Raw genomic sequence first — 19,505 nt, forward strand, 5'->3', positions numbered from 1 at the left:
GAAAGGCTCTCTGAGAAAATGATGTGTTAACCTCCTGAGACCTGAGCTCCTGTTTGCATGGGAGGCGAGGTGAAATAAGGTGCAGAAAGGTCTTAATAAATAACATTTACAGAATGTTTTAATCTGAACTATCCAGGGGAGAAAAAAGACATTTTTAATTTTAACACAATGTTGATCAGTCACACTGAAATCCTTAAAATATAATTAATCTCTGGAGTAAGGCATGTAAGTAATGAACAATAACAGGTTTCTGAGAAAGAGAAACTGAAAATTTAAACAGAAAGGACTCTCAGGTATATAAACAGTGGCACCAAAACGGTTAAAGTGGTTAACCACAAATGGTTCAGTGAGAACTTGGAAGTTCCTGTTTTGGCCTCCACCTCTGAGTTTTTCTTCTCTCTGCACTTTGTGTTTGTCTGATAGTTCTGCAGAAACAGGAACATCATGAGGACACTGCGGGCCAATAACGGTTCAGATAGAGGATAAAGCACATGATCATTTAAATATGTATTTTAGCAATAATAGTACCCAATAGTATTACAATGCCATTTGTAATAGTATTACAAATGGCTTTTTATGAGAGCTCCTAAAATCTGACCATTAGAAAAAGCATGTTGAATAATAATATGGTTATTGGCGCCCTCTGGTGGAGACAAAATGTAATGTGTCTAAACACTAATTCTTGTGCTGCCCACACAAACCTTCAGTCAAATCTCTGATCATCAAACAAGCATATATGTGAGCATTTCTTTTCTTCTTCTTTCATGTGACCATTGTAGGAGTCGCCTCAGTGGAACTTCTATCTCACCTTATTCCTAACGGCCTCCTCTATCATGCCAACCCTCCTCCTTCACTGCATCCATGAATTTCCTCTGTGGTCATCCTCCTCCCCCCCCACCTGGCAGATCCATCTTCAACATCCTTTGTCTAATAACTGAACTAATCCCCCAAACCTCAATACCTGACCTAAGTACTCGTCTTTTTCGAGTGAAGCTAAAGACACAACAAAAAGGTCTGAAAAGGAGGAATATCATTTTTTAAATGTAGGATTTTGCTTGATCAGTTGAGTTTCTCTTTAAAATGTTAAACTTCACTATAAAGATGACCTTTAGGATCCAAACGGTGATTTTAAATGAGGAAATCTGTTCCATTTTGAAACCAGTCTCAAAGGATTTTATGGAAGAATCAAACAAAAAGTATCCTACAGGATTAAAAGTTTAAGGGGTGCAACTTTTAAAATCACGTATTTATATTTATTTAAAATGTTTAAATGTCGTGAGAATTTCACTTAGTACAAGTATTTGTTAGAAATGAGCTCTTATTGCCCACCGGCAGTACCCTCGCTGCCCACGAGAGGGCAGCGGCTCACTGTTTGTTCATTACGGTCCTAAAATATGCATTTATCAGGGTTTGGGGGGGTCTTTTAACACCATATAGAAGGCAGTTTCATACCAGTATGCCAGACTTATGGACTGAAAATATGAAAATGTGACAAAACAAAAACAAATATGATTTAAAGTAATTTATGCAGCTCATTTTCCCCCAGTGGAGTTTAATAATCCCTTATATTCTGTAAATGTACAACTGCTTCTCACAAACATAAGCACCAGTTATTAAATGAACAAGGCATGCAGGCACAAAATAAATTCAACTCAGTGTAAACAGGTACATGTGAAATACTTGCATCAATGAAGTGAAATGCTTAAATGAATTTAAGGTTCAAATGATAATTTAATAATACTGTGACGTTTGTTTGTTTGACAGGGAACTGCTTGCAAAACGTCGCCGTAACTGAGATCCCTCTAACAACTTCCAGTGTTCCTGTACAGCTGTGGAGGACAAAGAAGGCCACATTTTACTTCCTAAAAACAATAAGTAACTTAAGTATAACTAAGTACCTTCAGCCTGCATTTCACTTTCCTAGTATGCTCATCTGGGCTGTTGAACCAAAATCATGCAACTCCAGTGTCACACTTTTCAGCCTTGTGGCCTTTTTTGCAAGTTGTTATTTTTAGGAGCTCATGAGTTTGCATGTTTCATGTAAAGTTACTTCTCATATTGTAGATTTTAATCAAGCTAATTATAATAATGCACTAGATGACAGAAAGTAAATGTTATGTACTAGACAGATTGAACAAACAGATGAAACTAAAAATGAAACCTAAATGCAGAAGCAGTGTCAAAAGTACACTCAGGATTCAGCAGCAATAGCTTGAAGTAATCAGTTTAACAGTCTCTCACATGGTTGGCTCAGGAACTTTTGCCCACTCTTCTTTACAGCAATGCTTCAGTTCATATTTATGTGTACTGGTTTATGCACAGGTCTCTTTAAGGTCCCACCACAGCATTTCAACCAGGCTGAGGTCTGGACTTTGACTCAGCCGTTGCAGCACCTCGATTTTCTTCTTTTTCCAGACATTTTCCTGTTGGACCAAGGCTTTATCAGTCAGATACATGGATTTGTTGGGGCATCCACTCCTGGGAAAACTCCAGTATTGTGTTAACACACACCTGAAAGCTCCAGACCAGAAACAGACAAACATCTGCTTTGATAGAGGTGCCCAGACCTGCTGAGGATCGGTTAACCAAGTGCATTCAATAGGCAGCACCCAGCTGCTACTTACCCTCGCGATTCCTGTGGAAGCAGGACTTTCTTTTCTCGTTTTGGCTTAGTTTGTGCTAAATAAATAACTAAAAGTTAACATTCTGCACAAATAATAATATGGGGGAAGCTCATTTGGCGATTTAGATTTCAAATCACCATTTCACAGGCTCTGCAAACTAACACAGGTTTGTTTAATCAACCACCTGATTGGTGCCCAGGCTCACACTGGGCAGAGCTGTGAAGGGAATTTTGTGTAAATACAAATAAAAATATATAGAAAAGGATTCTATAGGATTATTCTAAAGAAACAAATCTGTTTTAATCAGTGAAAGGTTTTTAATAGCTAAAGTAGTCTTTGTAGCTCCATTCTGAAGAAGCAGCTTTAAGTTGTCTAATTAGTCTTGGCGCTTGAGGTTAAAAAGGGCAATAGATCGCTCGCTGAGTGAGTAATGTTCAGTGCAGGAGCAGCTTTAACCCTGCCCACACTAACCGGATTTGGATGGTTAGTGAGAATGGAATTAGCTAATCGAGGAGAACATGTCATCCCAAAGCCTCATCCAATCATCGTCTTATGTTCTGCTTAATGGGATCCAATTGAAGGGTAGCACAATTTGTCTGGGGCCATTTGGGACATGGAGCTTGAGCCAGATGACAGAATTCAAAGAATCCGAGTATTTAACCCCATTTCATGTGGAAAGCCGAACACTGGCGCTATACTGGGAGTAGGTATGTTCGGAGCCAGCCAGTAGATTTTCTTATGCGGATGATGGTGTCATATTAGCACTGACGCTGCTTCCATGTTGAGCCTCACAGTAACATCATGTGACCGCATGCTTCTTTCTGGCTGAAACTCTGTGGCAAAGTGGGGCAACTGATAGATTTTTACAGGGTAACACCATTTTCTGGATGATTCCAGCTTGTGTTGATAAGTGCTTATTTTCAAAAAGGTGTGACCACATAGTGCGTACTAGGACACACTACTGTCCCAGGTGTTGGGTATGTTACGTTTTTTTAAGTAAGTTTTAAGTAAAAAGTGACCAAAGTAATTAATAATTGTGTAACTGTATTACTTACTTTTACTGTTTGGATTCAGATGTCTCTTTTTAAGTTATTAATGAAAATCTTTGAGTTCAGGAGTATTTTGACAACATAATACCTGTAAAAAAAAAACAAAAAAAAAAAACAAAGAGCATGAAAATACATGAACACAGGATCACCATGCATAGGGCTGACCTGCTTGCTAGTATCAGCTCATTAGTGATAGGAAGTCACCAACCACTTCCTCCTAATGTGGGAGTCAACCAACAGGGCCACTCCTGTACATCATGATCATTGCCATCTAAAAGGAAGCGTGTGGCATACAGCACATGTGGCAAAGCAACTTCTTTCTCTGCTATGCTGTGCATGCAAAATTTATCAGTCTGGAGAATCTCATGTTAAAGATGGTAAGTGAGCAGCATGCATGAAGCTCATGCTGTGAAAATAGAAAAGTGTCCATAAAATGACAAATGTGGCCTTGACCATGAGCACAACTTGGGTACGGAAACATAATCAGAGGGGCACATGCAGCCCGCTTTGATGTAAAATGGGTCGGACAAGTGAAGGTCCACCTGTTTAATTTTGTGCATGTATATGTGTAACATTAAGAAAAAAGTTCTGATAGCTCACTTTTATTAGTAACCAAACTTTCTGTAGTAGACGAAAAATGTATCCATTATGTAACTCCTGTGGTGTAGCATGGATGGCTGCGGGGGAGGTCTTTAACAGCAGAAAAAGCTGTAAGACTAAAAAAATTACAGTTAAAAGTCCAAAGATTTATGGCCTCTTTCACCCTTTCATATGTTCCAAAACCAAAGCCTATGCCGGGACAATTCTGGCCCCCAGACCTGATGTTTGACACCTTGCTCAAGGAGGAGCAGTGATTCTTTGTGACTTGTGACAGGACAGACAAACAGATGAATGGACACCTCGCAGTGTTATGGGTTCATCAGACAAGTTAAAAACGATCGATAATAGCTTGCAGTATTTAAATTTCATAATGAAGTTTAGTTTTGCTCACTAACAAAACAGGTTTTATTAGTGTTGAAACCACATCGACCTGCTGAATATTTACACGTTGCGCTGTCCTGGACGGGATTCTTTTAACAATAGAAATGGCTGGAGGTGCTGCAATTATTTCCATTGTCTCTCTTTGTGAAATCCCTTCTGCTGCCACACAAGCTGTCTTTCCCTAAACTCAATCACAAAGATTTATATGGCTGATGGGATTAGTTTAAGCCATTAGGAGTAGTTAATGGTCTTTCCCAGTGTTGGTAAGTAACACTGACCAATTGACAGCAACAAGTGGTTCCTGTTGACATGAAGTTAGGACCTGCAGCAGGACAACAAACAGGGTTCACGCTCCTGAATGCTCGGCTGAATTGATCTGGATTTTTTCCCCCACCATTTAGCTGAAATTTAAAAGGACTTGGTGCTCACAGGTAAGACTCATAAATGTATAAAACATACATGACTTTGGAAGGGAAAATGTCAAATATTAAATTGTGAGAGGGACCCCTGCTGTAAGACGGGGACAATTTATATATACCGTGTAAATTTACTTCTCAAACATAAAATTACATCTATTTTCACCGTGTTATGTTAATTATGTGATGATTCAGGTGATTAAATTAAATTAACTTGTGTTACAGTTGCTCTGGGACTGCAAGTGATAGCTGTTTTTCCATTTTTGTAAAGCGGCTTTTTGACCAATAAACTGCCTGAAAACAGTAAAATGTTTCTTAGAAGTTTAGTTGATGATCATATAAAACGATGAAATATTAACATTAGAAGAGGTGAATAAAACATTTGTCAGAAACGACCTTAACTGTTCAGCTGTCGTTTGTGCCAGTTTGTTTTACTAATGACATGTTAAAAAATAAAGGATTCAAATTAATAACCTTCTTTTTTCTGAGCATGAAAAAAAAGAGCACATGTCATGTCAGAGGCGAGCCCCGGTGCTATCTGTGCCCTCCGATGACACAGCAAGATGTTTCCAAAGCCTTATTCACTCTGTTTGCTGTTCGCCTAACAAACAGCTCCTTTATGAGATTAAAGGATTTCTGTGGCACGCTGACATGCACGAAATTTAGAGAACATAGGATGTGTAGCCTCTCGCTAATCTTGTCTTTATGAGAAAGGAGGGATCAGGCTATTGGATTGCTGCAGCAAAGACAGGTTGTCGGAAACTTTTTTTTTAATAGTTTTTAAATGTTTGTAGTCCCAGTGAGCCAAACTACAGAGCCCACTGTGCACTGCGAGCACAGAGACCAATACGTTAATACTGTGTGCTGGTTAATTACCTGTTGATATGAATGAAATAGGTGAGGACTGTCTTATGATCAGGTTATTTTCTGCTTCTTTCCTATGTGTCCCACATTTACAATAAATCACTAGAGATTAATTTTCTCTAATATTATATTCATCACTTTGCTTCCCATTCACTAACAGCATTACTAATCATGTGTCCTTGAAACGGATGGATTTTAAATTAATTAAATGGATTGGCACAGAAAATGCCTCAATTGGATTACCATCTGTAATGCCAGCTAACAAGATACAGTCATTTGCATGTGATTTGAAAAGCAAATTGCCTGAAAGGTTTACTCAATACTGTACAATATGTTTTAGAAAACATTCTTAATGATTGGTGTCCTTAAATCAAAAACCACAATGAACTGGAGATCGGGGAGCTCCGTAGTATCCAAAACTTCCCAGGAAAATCATCCTGTTTGAAAGTTCTCTTCAGTTTCAATATAAGAGACGGTGAAACGCTTTAAGTGGGATTTTCTGATACTCTAAATGAAGCCAATTTACCAAAATGTAAACAGATATAGGGCAAGAAAACAAAGCTTATGTTGTGGTTAACTAACTTGCCCCATAGTGTCAGACTTTAAAATCTCCTGCTCTACAGCATGCGATCTGCCACCTTAGCTCAGAAACTAAAACTCTCACTTGTTTCTGTCTCATCAGTCTACTTCCTGCGACCACAGCCTGCTCCGTCAACTTCTCCACATGCATCAGAACACCCCGCGGCATGCCTTCACTCCCGTCCTGCACCAGTCCTCGAGCATCCTGCCAAATCCAGCATTGATGGGACCTCAGGACAGAAATGTGAGATGTGATTACTTTAACTATCCTCATGTGAAGCTGCTCAGACTTGGAAGTTATTCCAGGCCCCTCACCTGCTTTTACCTACTCCTCACTGATATCCATCTTTTACATCTTGCTGCAGTTTAACACAAACCTGCCCGGACAAACAGTGAGGACTTTCTTTGCACCCATCACAGCCTCGCACAGAGCAACAACTAGATCCTCTAACTCAACAGTGAGTAAAAAACTCAAGAATCTCATCAATACAGTAACTAAAATATATAAAATGTTACTTCAGTTTCCTTTTAAATAGATGAAATTGTTTTCATTAAAATGAGTGATTTCTTTTCCAGATACGAGGGAGATGGGGCGCACTGCACGTGTGTATCGCGTGGAAAATTTACCACCACAAACAACTCAAGGTGAGCACTAAATAAATTGAATTGTTTTTTTTTTTTTTATTGGGATTTGTGGTAGTTTTGAACGTCTCTACATGTTTTGGGAGTTATGTGTGGAAGCATTGGTGATCCCATGCAAACTGTAGGCTCCGGTTCCTGCTCTCAGCTGACAGAAGTGGCACCCTGGTGTGGTCTTCTGCCAGTCGCTCTGCTGTCGCCCATCTACTTTACGATTGGATTTGTTGTGTATTCAGAGATGCTCTTCAGCACCTCCTCATACTCCTATTTTGAGTGCAATTCATTTCCTAAGAGATAAACTACCTGAGCTTTATTGTTTTTCAGCTCAGAGGTATGTCACAATAATACTGTTATTGTGAATTGTATTGTGAAAAGTTCGTAGAGGGATAATATTAATGGATCACACTGATCTTGTATTGCACAGCTGATTTGTCTGATAAACAACATGTAATATTTAATTTACCAGAAATTGCAACAAATGCACAGCAGTCAACAGGAGCTGACACCTGAGTGTCCTGCTAGCAGTCCCTCTGCCTCTGTGCAACAAAAGGAACTACACCAGCCGTGTGCACACCCGTGTTCAGGTGAGTTTCACGCCAGTAATGATTAAGTCGTTTTTGCAGCAAAAACAGAAATGTAGCACTGATTCTTTTCTTGGACTTAGACTCTTCGTCTGAATTCTCTTCAGGTGGAAGCAAGAGTGAAACTACAAGCTGTGACTGTTCTGTCTCTGACCTTCAAATGCCTCCACCAGTGTCTACCCACAGCCGTGCGAACAGGGAGAAACTTGACTGTGAGAAGCAGGACCAGCACTCAACACCTGATAAGAAAGAGAAACACCAGATCCACCAATCTAGCCCAACAAAGGATTTACCTCATAAAGAGAAGTTCGGGGAATTAATAGTCACTTCTGACCTTGATGGCAGACACAGCGGATCGCTCGACAGGAAGAGGCAGTTTGAGTGTGAAGGCATCAACAAAGCAAAGAGAATGAGGCACGAAATGTTCAACAGTCCGTTTGGTTCTTCTCAGACTTTGCAGTATTATCCATCTCCATTCATCACAACTTATACACATCCACCAGCACACAACATGCAAGTGCAACACACTAACATGAGTGATTGCTCTTTCCTGTATCCTAACAGCATTAGATTTAATGCGTCTTATCCAGGCACCAAGCCGCATCCCTGCCAAACGTCTTCATGGGGGACAATGAGGGACACACACAGTTTCCATTTTAGGAAACACACCCTTAAAGACTACTCACTGAATACCTGCAAGGCAATCAGGAAACCCCTTGTAGCAAGAGGTATCACGTCACCTCTTTATTTCCTTCGAGTGAGGGAGACACTTCTGTCGAGAGAAGTGTCAACACCGCTGCAGACGCCAGCGGCCTCATACTGGCTCTAATGCAGTATTGGGACCCTGAGTCTCCAGAGTAGGCTCAGAAAGGGAGAGCTCACATTCTCAAATTTCATCTCTCACTTCAGTTTTATTTATACCGAGCCAAATAAAAACAGTCACATCAAGGCACTAGGAATCTCTGAGTAATCAGCCAGAGTGGGAGAAAGTACCTCTGACAGAAGCAGGTTCATCGAGGGCAAGCATGTCCTGGAGCTGGGTGAAGTGAAGGAAAAATTGAAGATAATGGAAAAAACAGCAACATTTCAAACTCCAAGAGAGAACACACAAATTAAAGACATAAAATAATGGCTTATAAATGCATGTTGAATGCTTTCAAGGAAGGTCTCCCAGCAGTCTGAGCCATTTGCTTCATAGCTGAATGTAAGCTTGACCTAAAAGCGAAGTTTAATCCAATCTTAAAAGCAGACTGGGTTCCCTAACTCAAGTTGGGAGCTGGTAACAGAGGACTCACAAAGATCATTAGGACATGATGGGTACTATGAGGTATCATTAGGACATGATGGGTACTATGAGGTATTTAAAAATATATATTTACAGCGTCTGTCTTGTCATTTAGGTTTCTGTGGTACTCCGCACAGTGAACAGCACTGATTATTTACACCTTAAAGTGTAAGCAGATTCATGTTCATGTGCTTACTTTTTTTTTTTTTTAAGTTGGGCTCAGGTTGGCCTCTAAAAAAACTGGAAAATGAAAAACTGCCGATTTATGGAGTTTATGGAGATTCTGTCTGAGGCTGTATTTTGCACATAAGCTTTGAGCTAAATGCTAAAAGTGAGGATGTATGAATAGATGTGGATTAACCCTCATTAGCATCCCTAAAACCTCAAAGCCACAAAAAGACACAAAAACATGGCACGATCTTTTCTTGTTTCAAAAATGTATTTAACTGTGTAACAATAAAATTCAACAAAGGTCACAACAAAAAATAAAGTCTTCAGAATTCAGTGCCTGGAGAACATTTCATGGAACAAGCTTTCTAGTGCTTTTAACTCCTCCCCCATTCATAAAAACTTTAACAGAAATTTTTACCTGTGGTTCATATTTGTACAGAGGCTTTAAAAGCAAGGTTGTGGTATTTGAGCCTATAAGATTTCAATATATGAAATGCTGGAGAATGTGAGGAAAGGTTAGGATAAATTAAAAACAACAACAACAACAATAACAATAACAAAAAATACAGCTGCTCCAATGATGTCTCCACTAACAGCTCCACAACAAAATATGCACAAACAAACCAAATTAATTGCATAAAGCCTACACTGGGTGTGGGTCATCTGACCCAGCGCACAGTGAACACTTAAACCACATCCATGCCGAGGCCCCTCGCAACCTCCGTCAGAGCTTGGACTGCTCCAGAAGCCCCAAAACCATCACAGTCCTCCTGCATCAGTCCTGCAGACTCGTCCTCAATGTGAGGAATGGTGCTCATCACACAGTAGACAGGAGAGTCGCTGCCTCTGGGGCTGGCTTGAGACGACATGTCCTCACCTCCTGAGAACTCTGAGGAGTAGGAGGAGCTGGAGGAGGGCGAGGAGGATCCTGTGGGAGAGCTTCGGCCGCTCTCCGGCGTGACAGCAGCGCTCTCGTCCTGACTGCTGCCACTTGGACTTTTCTGAAGGCTCTGAGGCTTCTTGGCCATGTTCTTCATGATCTCCTTTGTCACTTCAACAGTCTCAAAGCGCACCATATTTAACTTCAGGAAACCATCGACATCCTTCCTGTACCTGTATGACAGGAGAGGAGAGGAATCCATTTGAGTTTTTACGTTTTTTCAGCTCTACTTAAATTATATTTGTCGCACCCAGAGGACTGTAAAGCAGAGAGGATGACTGTTACCACAGGTGACTCACCTAAAGCGGGAATGTCCAGAGGGCCACTTCAGCTCATGCTTCTTACGAAGGTGAAGTGTAAGAGTGTAACACCAAGAGAACACCTTATCACAGATATGGCATTTATATTTAGCCATTCCCCCAACCTATTGGTCATCAACAAAAAAACATTAGTATATCTACAGTCACAGCAGGCTGAGATGATCTGACCAGGTAATATGTTGGACAACACTGTGTTACAAACCTCATGGACTCTCTTGAAGTGCTGGCTCATTGTTTGGAACGTATGACAAGTATAATCACAACCCTCCACTGTACAGCTGTACATGGTGCCCTCATTGTGAACCTCTGTGTGCTTCTGCAGATCGCGCTGGTTCTTAAATCTGTGGGGAAATAAAGATGGAAACAGTTAAAAATACTGGCGACTGTAGCTTTTACCCCTCAGCCTCCCTGTAGATGCACCTCTGGTATAAATGTAAAAATTCCAAAGTGATTTTCAGAATAGTTGACCTCACTGAGATTCCAACCTGAGGGAGATTTGGTGTCAATTTCAAATACTTGGTGACATCTTTTTCGAGTTATCGCATTTGCAAGATCTTTAGAAAACTTGACCTCTGACCTTGAGGACCAAGTCACTGAGTTTCAAACTCATCTGAGACTTTTTGTAGAATCACTTATGGTATGAATTTAAAAATCCTATGTCGCCTCCTTTTTTGTATTCACAAATTTGAGTGTCCAAGCCACCTGCACAGCAGGGTTACGACAATACCCCATCAGCCTTTCAAGGCTGATTGGGTAAAAACTGATTTTGGTAATAAAGATGTGGCTCTAGCAGCATTCTCACTCAAATGTCACGTGTTTGAGCCTCTTACTTCTTACTTACTTATAGTTGTTTACATTTTCAATACAGATGAGTCAAAAATTGCACTGCTACTTAAAAGGTCTCATATTATGGCCCGTTTCTACCCTCATGTGTTCTAGTAATATGTTTTTCAAGTTTCAGCTAAAAAATACCACACAGGTCACTAATTTTTCCCCACCTTCATACCCCTGCTTTTAACTCATCTCCTAACAGGGCGTATCGGGGGGCTTTAAAAGCAAACGAGCTGCTGTGCGACTGAGCTCCAGCCAGGAATATGCACATAAGCAGGACTGGTCAGCATAGGCAGTAAAGTCTGTGTTACTGAACAGAAGTGCCTGCATTTTCCTGTTCTTTGTGGTTACTTCATAAATAAAAATGTCTATTATGCGTGAGTAAAAAACACCCCAAATGAAACAGAAACAGTTACAAACATCTGTATGTCAATCCTGCTGATTCTCCTTTGGGGGAGGGTCAGTTGGAGACGATGATTAGGCTGTTCTGACATCACAGGAGGCTGCAAACCAATATATCTCATACAGAGACATAAATGATTGAAAGACAATAAAACAAGGAACTGATTTCTTTTTTCATATTTTGTGGCTCTTTCTTTAAAAACCCCTTTAAACACAATATTTTAACAAACCTTTCCTAATAGTTTTGGTTATGGTCTTATTAGGAGAATTCCTTAAAGGGTATACAATATTTTTTAAGGCACGACTAAAGACTGGTTACATTTGAAGCAGATATTAAAGGGAGTATTTTGACTAAAAACATATAATAAAAAGATCTAAAGAGCAGATATTATCCTGAGCTCATTTCCAGCTCCCATTTTTGTTCTTTGATTCTATACTAAAGTAGCTTTGCATAGATCACAGTTAAGAATAATTCCCGTTTGTTATATACCAGGCCCACAGTGCACCCACTTTGTTCTTCCTCAGTCTGAAAGACCTTTTTTAGCGAATCCTGTATTCACAAGCAGAGCTGTGTACCTGAGAGCACCATGTTAAGGATACTGACGAGCTAAGAGCAGAAATTAAGCATTTAAAGTCACCTGAAGGCTGAGTTTTTGCCTCACACTTACACATACACAAACTGAAGGAAATAATGAGTCAGCTGGAATGAAAACTTCCTTCTGACTTTGGATGTTAAAAATGCTACATGGTTCCTCACAAATACACGATACAGAATTTTACTGAAATAGCTGAAACTTGATAACCCAGCTTTTGCTGCCATATTAAAGAAAACGATGGAGTTAAGAGTGTGTTTGCTGTTAACTGAACACTTGATGAGCTGTGTTTGAGGATCTACCTTTTGTCACAGAAGTCGCACGGGAACGGACGCTCATCACAATGGCGGAACCTGATGTGGATCTTCAGAGCAGCCAAAGTGGTGCAGGTCATGTCACAAAAGGGGCACTTCACCTGATTCACTGAGAGTAAAAAGGAAAAAAAAGGAGGGGCAATGCATGTAACAGATGATCAAACTGAGTCAGAGATCCACCATGGATCTATTAACGTTTAATAACTAACAGATCACAAAGAAACTCAAATAGATCAGATTTTGTACACCTGACCAACCAAATGACATAACTCAGTACAAAATAAGAGCTCAATGAATACAAATCTAAAGACCACACAGTAGGGAGCTTGACAACAGAAACAAAAGAAAATCTGTAGCAATGTGCGATAAACTGCTCATAAACCGCTCTCTCCATTTCTAATATTTCAAGACAAACAGCCATAAAAACAATTTAATCCCAAAAGAAAACTTAGAAATAAAACTCACCATGCTGACGAACATGATCCCTCAAAAGCCTCTCGCTGGAAAAAGCTTTCCCACAGTGTTCACAAACCAGCGTCTCTGTTAGGATAAGTACACATACAAACATCAGCAATAAGGCGGTGCAATTAAAACATCAACATCATAGAAATTTAATGCGAGCTTAAGCGTCCGTCTCACCTACTGGCTCAGCTTGCCTGTGCAGGTGGTCAAACAGCTTTGTGTTGCTGGAGAACATGCTGCCACACGTAGGACAGGCGACAAGGCGCTCCTGAGTATGGCTCCGCATATGTTCCCTCAAACGGTATCTGATCTTGAAAAAGGCGTCGCAGCCTGTGAACAAAACGGGAAACGTCACAGGGTGTCCAAGGAGATAGCGTCTCACGAACGTTTAAAAAACTCCCGGTCGTACCTGCCCACTGGCAGAAGAGCGCCTGCTGTTGTTGAGGCAGAGACTGTGGTTCAGCACTTTCTATGTGGTTGTCCACATGTCGATAGAACCACTCAGGATTATTAAATGTACACTTTAAAAAAGAAAACAAGGAAAAATAAATAAATCCCATGATAATATAATCAATCGTTTAGTGAAGACTGGATAACTTAAATGAAAAATACCTACATCACATTGCTCCCACTGGCAAACATATCCGTCTGATCCTTCAGGGACCAGATTGTTGCTGTGCATGCCTTGATTGCAGCTGGGAAGATCTGGACGGGACTTGAGCAGCTGTGACCCAATGAACTTGAGCTTCCCATGGTAGTTGTGGAAATAAGCATGGACCTCCAGCTCTGCAGGGCTACCCATGGAGAGAAATTCACACCCATTCCAGAGACACGCATATTCATCTAATGAAAAAGAAAGAAAGGGAATCAGTAATTATTGCAATGTCATTACAGAATGTTTAAAGCAACTTTAAAAACTTTAAAGCACCCACATGTCCAATAACATGAAAACCAGATTAACCGTGATCAGCATGAGGTTGAGAAGTATCCCATCGTATAGTCTGGTGTTGAGTAGAGACAGTTGCTGTCACAAAATAAAACTAAAACCATGTACCGGCAAAATCTGACTGTAGCTACAAAAGCAGTTTTACTTGTGACTCATAAATACACCGTGAAGCAGGGGGCTTTATAGCGCACTCTGCAGCACTGCCATTTGTTGCATTCGTAATATAAGCAGGTTATGGTTAGATGATGCAGAGATGACTGGTAGTGGTGAGTGATTAAAATAAGCATTTACCAGTAAAATAGTACAGACATCACAATTAGTTTAATCCATAAACTTGCCCCTTTCCTGATTTTTCTTTCTTTCTTTTTTTTGCATATTTGTTTCAGATCATCAAACTAATTTTAATATATTAGCTAAAGACAATTTAATATCTACAAAGGCAGAATTACTGAATCACCAAAATTACTCTAAGAGCGCCTCAGTGACTCATCCAAGAGGTCACAAAAGAACCCAGAACAAGAAAATGTGCCACAGCCTGGCCGATGGAGGGACAAAAGTATAAAAGAGAGGATGAGCTGAAAGGCAAAACAAGAGAAATGCTGCAAAACAGAAAACAGCACAATGATATTTTTTTTATCTCTGTAATCTTGTTCATATAAATCACTGTAAGCCAAAATTTTAAATGACAATAAAATCCAATCACTTGCACTGATCTACACACAACCACAATGAGAGTTGAGTAACAATAACACCTCTTTGTAAAATTCAACAGGCATATTTAAACTGGACAACACTTGGACCAAACACTGACCATTAAGCCCCATGCTAATAAACTTAATGTGCTGCCCAACAAAAGCGGCCCCTCGCCCACCCTTGCACGCAAAATCGCTTACCCAGCTCCTCCAGGGCATCGTTGTCCCCCAGGTAGTCCTTCAAATGCAGACACATGTGGTCGCTGAGCTCCTCCATGGAGCGGCCGGTGAAACTGCACGAACCCCACTCACAGACCACCTCAAAGTTCCCGAGTTTCTTTGTTGTCATCATGTCGTTGAGTCCTGTGAGCTCAGCCCGTCACACCCTAACCAGCCACACGGAAAGTAGGCACATATGTTTAACCCAGGGAGAAAAGGAAACGCTGAACTACGACATCTAAACTACTAAAGACGCCGTTTTGGTAGTTAGCATGCGCTAACGAGGACTGATGGAAACTGAAACATGTTTGTAAATGTTTGAAGAGTCATTAGCTGAAGTTAGCGCCAAAGTTCTTACTATCTGACTGAATGAATAACTAAAACCACATCAAAACATATATTTTTAAAATATATTTTTTTGGTCATAACAGTTAATGAGGCCGTTCACAGCTAACAACAGTTTACTTCATCCTTAAGAAGTTGTGTTTGTGTAGATGATGTTTATCTGGCTAACAGGTTAGCTCCCGCGAAACCTGTCACAGGTCTGTGCTCTTTATCCGACTTTTCCTAAATTAATACAGCTTGTACATTTTAACCCGGGATTGTATAAATTCATACTGTTGTTTCTAACGCTAGTGATACACAAGGTTTTCATAAATGTTTCTTACAGTAGTTAATATCACTTTGTACAGCAGATCTGAGCTCCTCCTTGTTCTTCCCTCCTCTCAGCTTGTTTGGCTTTGTTTATTTCCTGTCGCTTCTTCTTCGTTTATTCTTAAAACTGTGCCGGGAAAGCTGAGCATATCGCCACCTACTGCACTGGAAACCGCAGCAAACTAAAGCCTGAAGTAAATAGCATTTTGTTTTTATACACTTATTATTATTATTATCCCCCTCTTCTGCTTCTTCTTTTTCTTCTTCTTCTTCTTTCAGCTTCTCTCTTTAGACGGTCCCACAATGGATTATCTACATCTATCTCTCTATCCTTCTATCACAAATCACCCCTGAAGCTCATCTACACCCACTCCACCCTGTCTGCACTCTCTTCTTCTCCGGATGACTGATTCCAGGTATTTAAACTCATCCAGCTCGAATTTTATGGCGTTATTTTTGTGCCACGCCATAGAATTTTAATTTGAAATAAATACATAAACTCAAAGAAAGGTGAAAGAAAAGAAAAACTGTTTCTTAATTTCTTAAAATAAATCCTCACATTTATGAGAAAAATGTATTTTGTAGTGAAGGAACAAGTCAACCCTTCCCTTTGTATCCTAAAATTAACTTTAAAAAGGTCCAATTCTAGACCTCCTTAAATGCTGTGATGATATCATGATTTTGGGCTACAATTAATATTTCTTTATTGTATCAGACTAAAAATATATATATAATTTAATTTGGTTATTTACTGCAGGGATAATACACACTCCACACACACACAAATATACATTATTTTATCTTGTATTTACATTTTAATATCCATAAAACATAAAATAACAAGATCCTCTGAATGAATATGGAGTAGTATGGTTTAGTTATGGAGTTTCATTTAAGTAAAAATACTAATAAAATACTTCAGTACCTGCCCTGAATTCACTTAAAGTACTATTTAGGAAAGTATCAAAAAAGAGGACATAAAATAGTCACAAACATAAAATATTTTATATCATAAGATTATTCATATTCAGTTTAAATTCAGCCAGTTTAGTTTAGTTTAGATGTTGTAATCAACTTTTTAGAAAAAATATATATACATTTCTATATTAATTGATCAGCTCAGTTGTGATTTTATAGTAAAAGAATCTCAACCCTGTGTTTAAGTGTAGCACCACTGATAACCTCGGAAAGCCTTCTGTCTTCTTTGTTCCTTCTTTGGCAGTGCAGTTAAACCACAGCTCTTATGTCTGTTTTTATCTTTAAACGCCAGACCAAACTCCTCCCAGGAAGTGACAACAACTTCTCCTCCACCCTGTCAGCATTTCCTCCAGACACAGAGTGTGAACAAAGAAACAGACCTGTACAATAAGGACTGCTGTGATCAAGCTATTTCACGTGCAGTGGACGGATTAAATGATAGCAGTAATTTTCACTGTTAAATAGTCCGCTCTTGTATAAATTCAGAAATGTTTCCTGTCAGTCTGAAAATCATCCATGCATGCAACTTTATTCTTAATTTTATTCACTTTATTTATTTGGAATGATTTTGATCTTTGACCAAAATGTCTGCATTTTTTCTAGTGTGGCTCATAATTATGAACCAGGCTTAATTATTCCCCTTCTGTTGTGCTGTACTATACTGTATTCTTACACTGGGAAGGTTTCACAGGTTGTTAATAGACAGAAAAGAGATGATTTACACCTGAAGAAACTGGTTATCCCTACCAGCCTGAGAAAGCCCTTAATGCCAACAGAAACAGGAAGCTACTGTAAGCAGAAGGAAACCTGAGATCAGCCTGCAGCCACCTTTCAATCAAGGCTCACAAGGTTCACTGTCAGATTGTGCCATAGATCCCCTCCACTAGAGGTCATGATTTGCTGACCGTCAGTACCTTGTCTGTCAAAGAAATACAATATTTTCACCAGAGTGCATGTCTCCTAAAGTAAAGTCAGTGCTACACTAATAAAGTTGCTCAGTGTTGCACAAAATGCAGGTATTCATAACAGCAGCCTTATACTGTGGTGCGCATTCACGGTGATTCATTCCTCTGTGTTCTCAAAAATGAGCTGCTATAAAACGAATAAAGTGGGAAATCATCTGCAGTCTCTTCTGTGCTGTGAATATTTAATACAAATATTGTACATGCCATTTTCCCCACACATGCATTCAAGCCTAAAACCTTTTCACTGTCACAGCTCCTGTTTTGTTTGTGACGGTCAATGAAGTTTATTGTTTCCACCATAATGAACTTCAAAAATATACAATACAATATAATAAGGACTCTTACTTGCACCGACAGTATAATATAGGGAGGGACCATGACCAGCCACAAATGTGTTTTAGGGCGGGGGGGGGGGGGGGGGGGGGGGGCAGAGCCTAGGCAGCTCCAGCGCCATTGCTGATCTCTTATTCAATATTTCATGTTGCTCTGCAAACACGAGGGCCCATAACGACTGAATTATTGATGCAGATTTATGTCAGGATGACTGATTCACAGGAAAATGACCACCAGACACCAAAAAGGATGATAAAGGGATAAATTAATGTTTCTTTCCAGTCGTACATCCGCCCTTTCATGATTTCATTAACAGTGAGTGTTTTGTTTTCAGATGAGAGCACTTTGGCTAGCTTGTTTAAACTGAACTGAACGATGCTCGCATAAAATACATTTATGCAACCTTTAAATGGCTCTCAATTTTACCAGAGTTTGGAGGAGGGAACATCTGCAGAGCACAAACTGTAAGGTCAACAGAAAACAACAAAATCCAGACTTGAAGGAGAATGTCTCAGATTTCCCTTCTGGAGAAATGCAAACCAGCAACACTGAAGTTAAATAGCAATTCAGTACTCTTGCTTAATTATTTAGTTCGAGCCTTGGCACAGATACCCTAAGTTTTCAGTTGACTTGGCTTTCTTTGGAAATTCTTCAAGATATAAGTATCTCTTGATGTAAAAAATAATATTTTAGGAGGTTAGATGTAAGTTGTAGAAAGATATTTCAAAGAAAACACGAGTAACCACACAGATTTATCATGACTTCCTTTCTTCTGGACTTCTGGGCTTCCCCTCCTTGCATTTTTATGTCAGTCTACACTGGCCACTTTATAAGGTACAGAAAGCTAGTGCTAACCCCTTTTGCCTTCAGAGTTGTCCTTATTCTTGGCATAGATTCAATAAGGAGCTGGAAATAGGGATATTTGATACGAAAGCATCACACAGTTGCTGCAGATTTGTCGACTGCACATGTGTGATGTTGATCTCCCGTTCCACCAGATCCCAAAGGTGCTTTATTGGATTGAGATCTGGTGAGTGTGGAAGCCAGTTGAATACAGCGAACCTCATGTTCAAGAAACCAGTTTAAGATGATTTAAGGTATGCGACATCCTGCAGTAAGCAACTATCAGAAGATGGGTACACTGTGGTCATAAAGGAATGGACTTGGTCAGCAACATTAATTGGGTTGGCTTTGGTGTTTAAGTAATGCTCATTTGGTTACTAATGGGAAACAAAATGTGCCAAGAAAATATCCCCCTTACCATTACACCACCAGCAGCCTGAACTGCTGATACAAGGAAGGGTGGATCCACGATTTCATGTTGTTTGTACCAAATTCTGAGCCTAACATCTGAATGTGAGCAGAAATTGAAACTCACCAGACATGGAGATGTTTTACCAATGTTTTATGGTTTAATTTCTGAACTGTAGCTTCAGTTTCATGACAGGAGTCATGTTATCTTCTGCTGCTGTAGTCCATCTGCTTCAAGGTTTGACATGTTGTGCATATTCAGAGATGCTCTTCTGCATACCTTGGTTGTAACAAGTGTTTTTGAGCCGTTGCCTTCCTTCCTTTTCTCTGACCTCTGGAGATTTGTGATAATGAGCAGCTGAACAGGTGTACCTAACAAAGTGGACAGTGACTGTATATGCCATTTACTTAACAGG

General features: G+C 39.8%; 2 protein-coding genes across 2 annotated transcripts; one reads left to right on the forward strand and one right to left on the reverse strand.

The window, feature by feature from the left end:
• Positions 1-6,658: 6,658 nt before the first annotated feature.
• Positions 6,659-8,677, forward strand: LOC148098935 (uncharacterized). The gene is made up of 5 exons (XM_087851604.1): positions 6,659-6,757; positions 6,879-6,971; positions 7,090-7,158; positions 7,619-7,736; positions 7,841-8,677. Exons 1-5 carry the CDS (start codon positions 6,659-6,661, stop codon positions 8,560-8,562), a joined length of 1,101 nt encoding a protein of 366 aa, XP_087707730.1. The 3' UTR covers positions 8,563-8,677.
• A 1,058-nt stretch (positions 8,678-9,735) lies between these two features.
• zgc:112083 lies at positions 9,736-15,647 on the reverse strand. Its single transcript, XM_006801601.3, has 10 exons — positions 15,577-15,647; positions 14,891-15,075; positions 13,668-13,894; positions 13,461-13,572; positions 13,229-13,381; positions 13,055-13,129; positions 12,578-12,698; positions 10,652-10,790; positions 10,429-10,553; positions 9,736-10,302 (listed from the first exon to the last, which is right to left on the reverse strand). Exons 2-10 carry the CDS (start codon positions 15,039-15,041, stop codon positions 9,876-9,878), a joined length of 1,530 nt encoding a protein of 509 aa, XP_006801664.1. The 5' UTR covers positions 15,042-15,075; positions 15,577-15,647; the 3' UTR covers positions 9,736-9,875.
• Between the last annotated feature and the right edge of the window lie 3,858 nt (positions 15,648-19,505).

This window comes from Neolamprologus brichardi, chromosome 14, assembly GCF_056152115.1.
Source record: "Neolamprologus brichardi isolate AB-2024 chromosome 14, ASM5615211v1, whole genome shotgun sequence".
NCBI classification, from domain to species: Eukaryota; Metazoa; Chordata; class Actinopteri; order Cichliformes; family Cichlidae; genus Neolamprologus; species Neolamprologus brichardi.

Excerpts from the sequence above, each read along its gene's own strand:
- LOC148098935 (XM_087851604.1), top strand. The coding sequence starts at position 6,659 with ATGCATCAGAACACCCCGCGGCATGCCTTCACTCCCGTCCTGCACCAG. Across the intron at positions 6,758-6,878 it reads TGGGACCTCAGGACAGAAAT|TTTAACACAAACCTGCCCGG; the intron begins GTGAGATGTGAT and ends ATCTTGCTGCAG. Across the intron at positions 7,737-7,840 it reads GTGTGCACACCCGTGTTCAG|GTGGAAGCAAGAGTGAAACT; the intron begins GTGAGTTTCACG and ends AATTCTCTTCAG.
- zgc:112083 (XM_006801601.3), bottom strand. The coding sequence starts at position 15,041 with ATGATGACAACAAAGAAACTCGGGAACTTTGAGGTGGTCTGTGAGTGG. Across the intron at positions 13,895-14,890 it reads CGATGCCCTGGAGGAGCTGG|ATGAATATGCGTGTCTCTGG; the intron begins GTAAGCGATTTT and ends CTTTTTCATTAG. Across the intron at positions 13,382-13,460 it reads GCTCTTCTGCCAGTGGGCAG|GCTGCGACGCCTTTTTCAAG; the intron begins GTACGACCGGGA and ends TTTTGTTCACAG.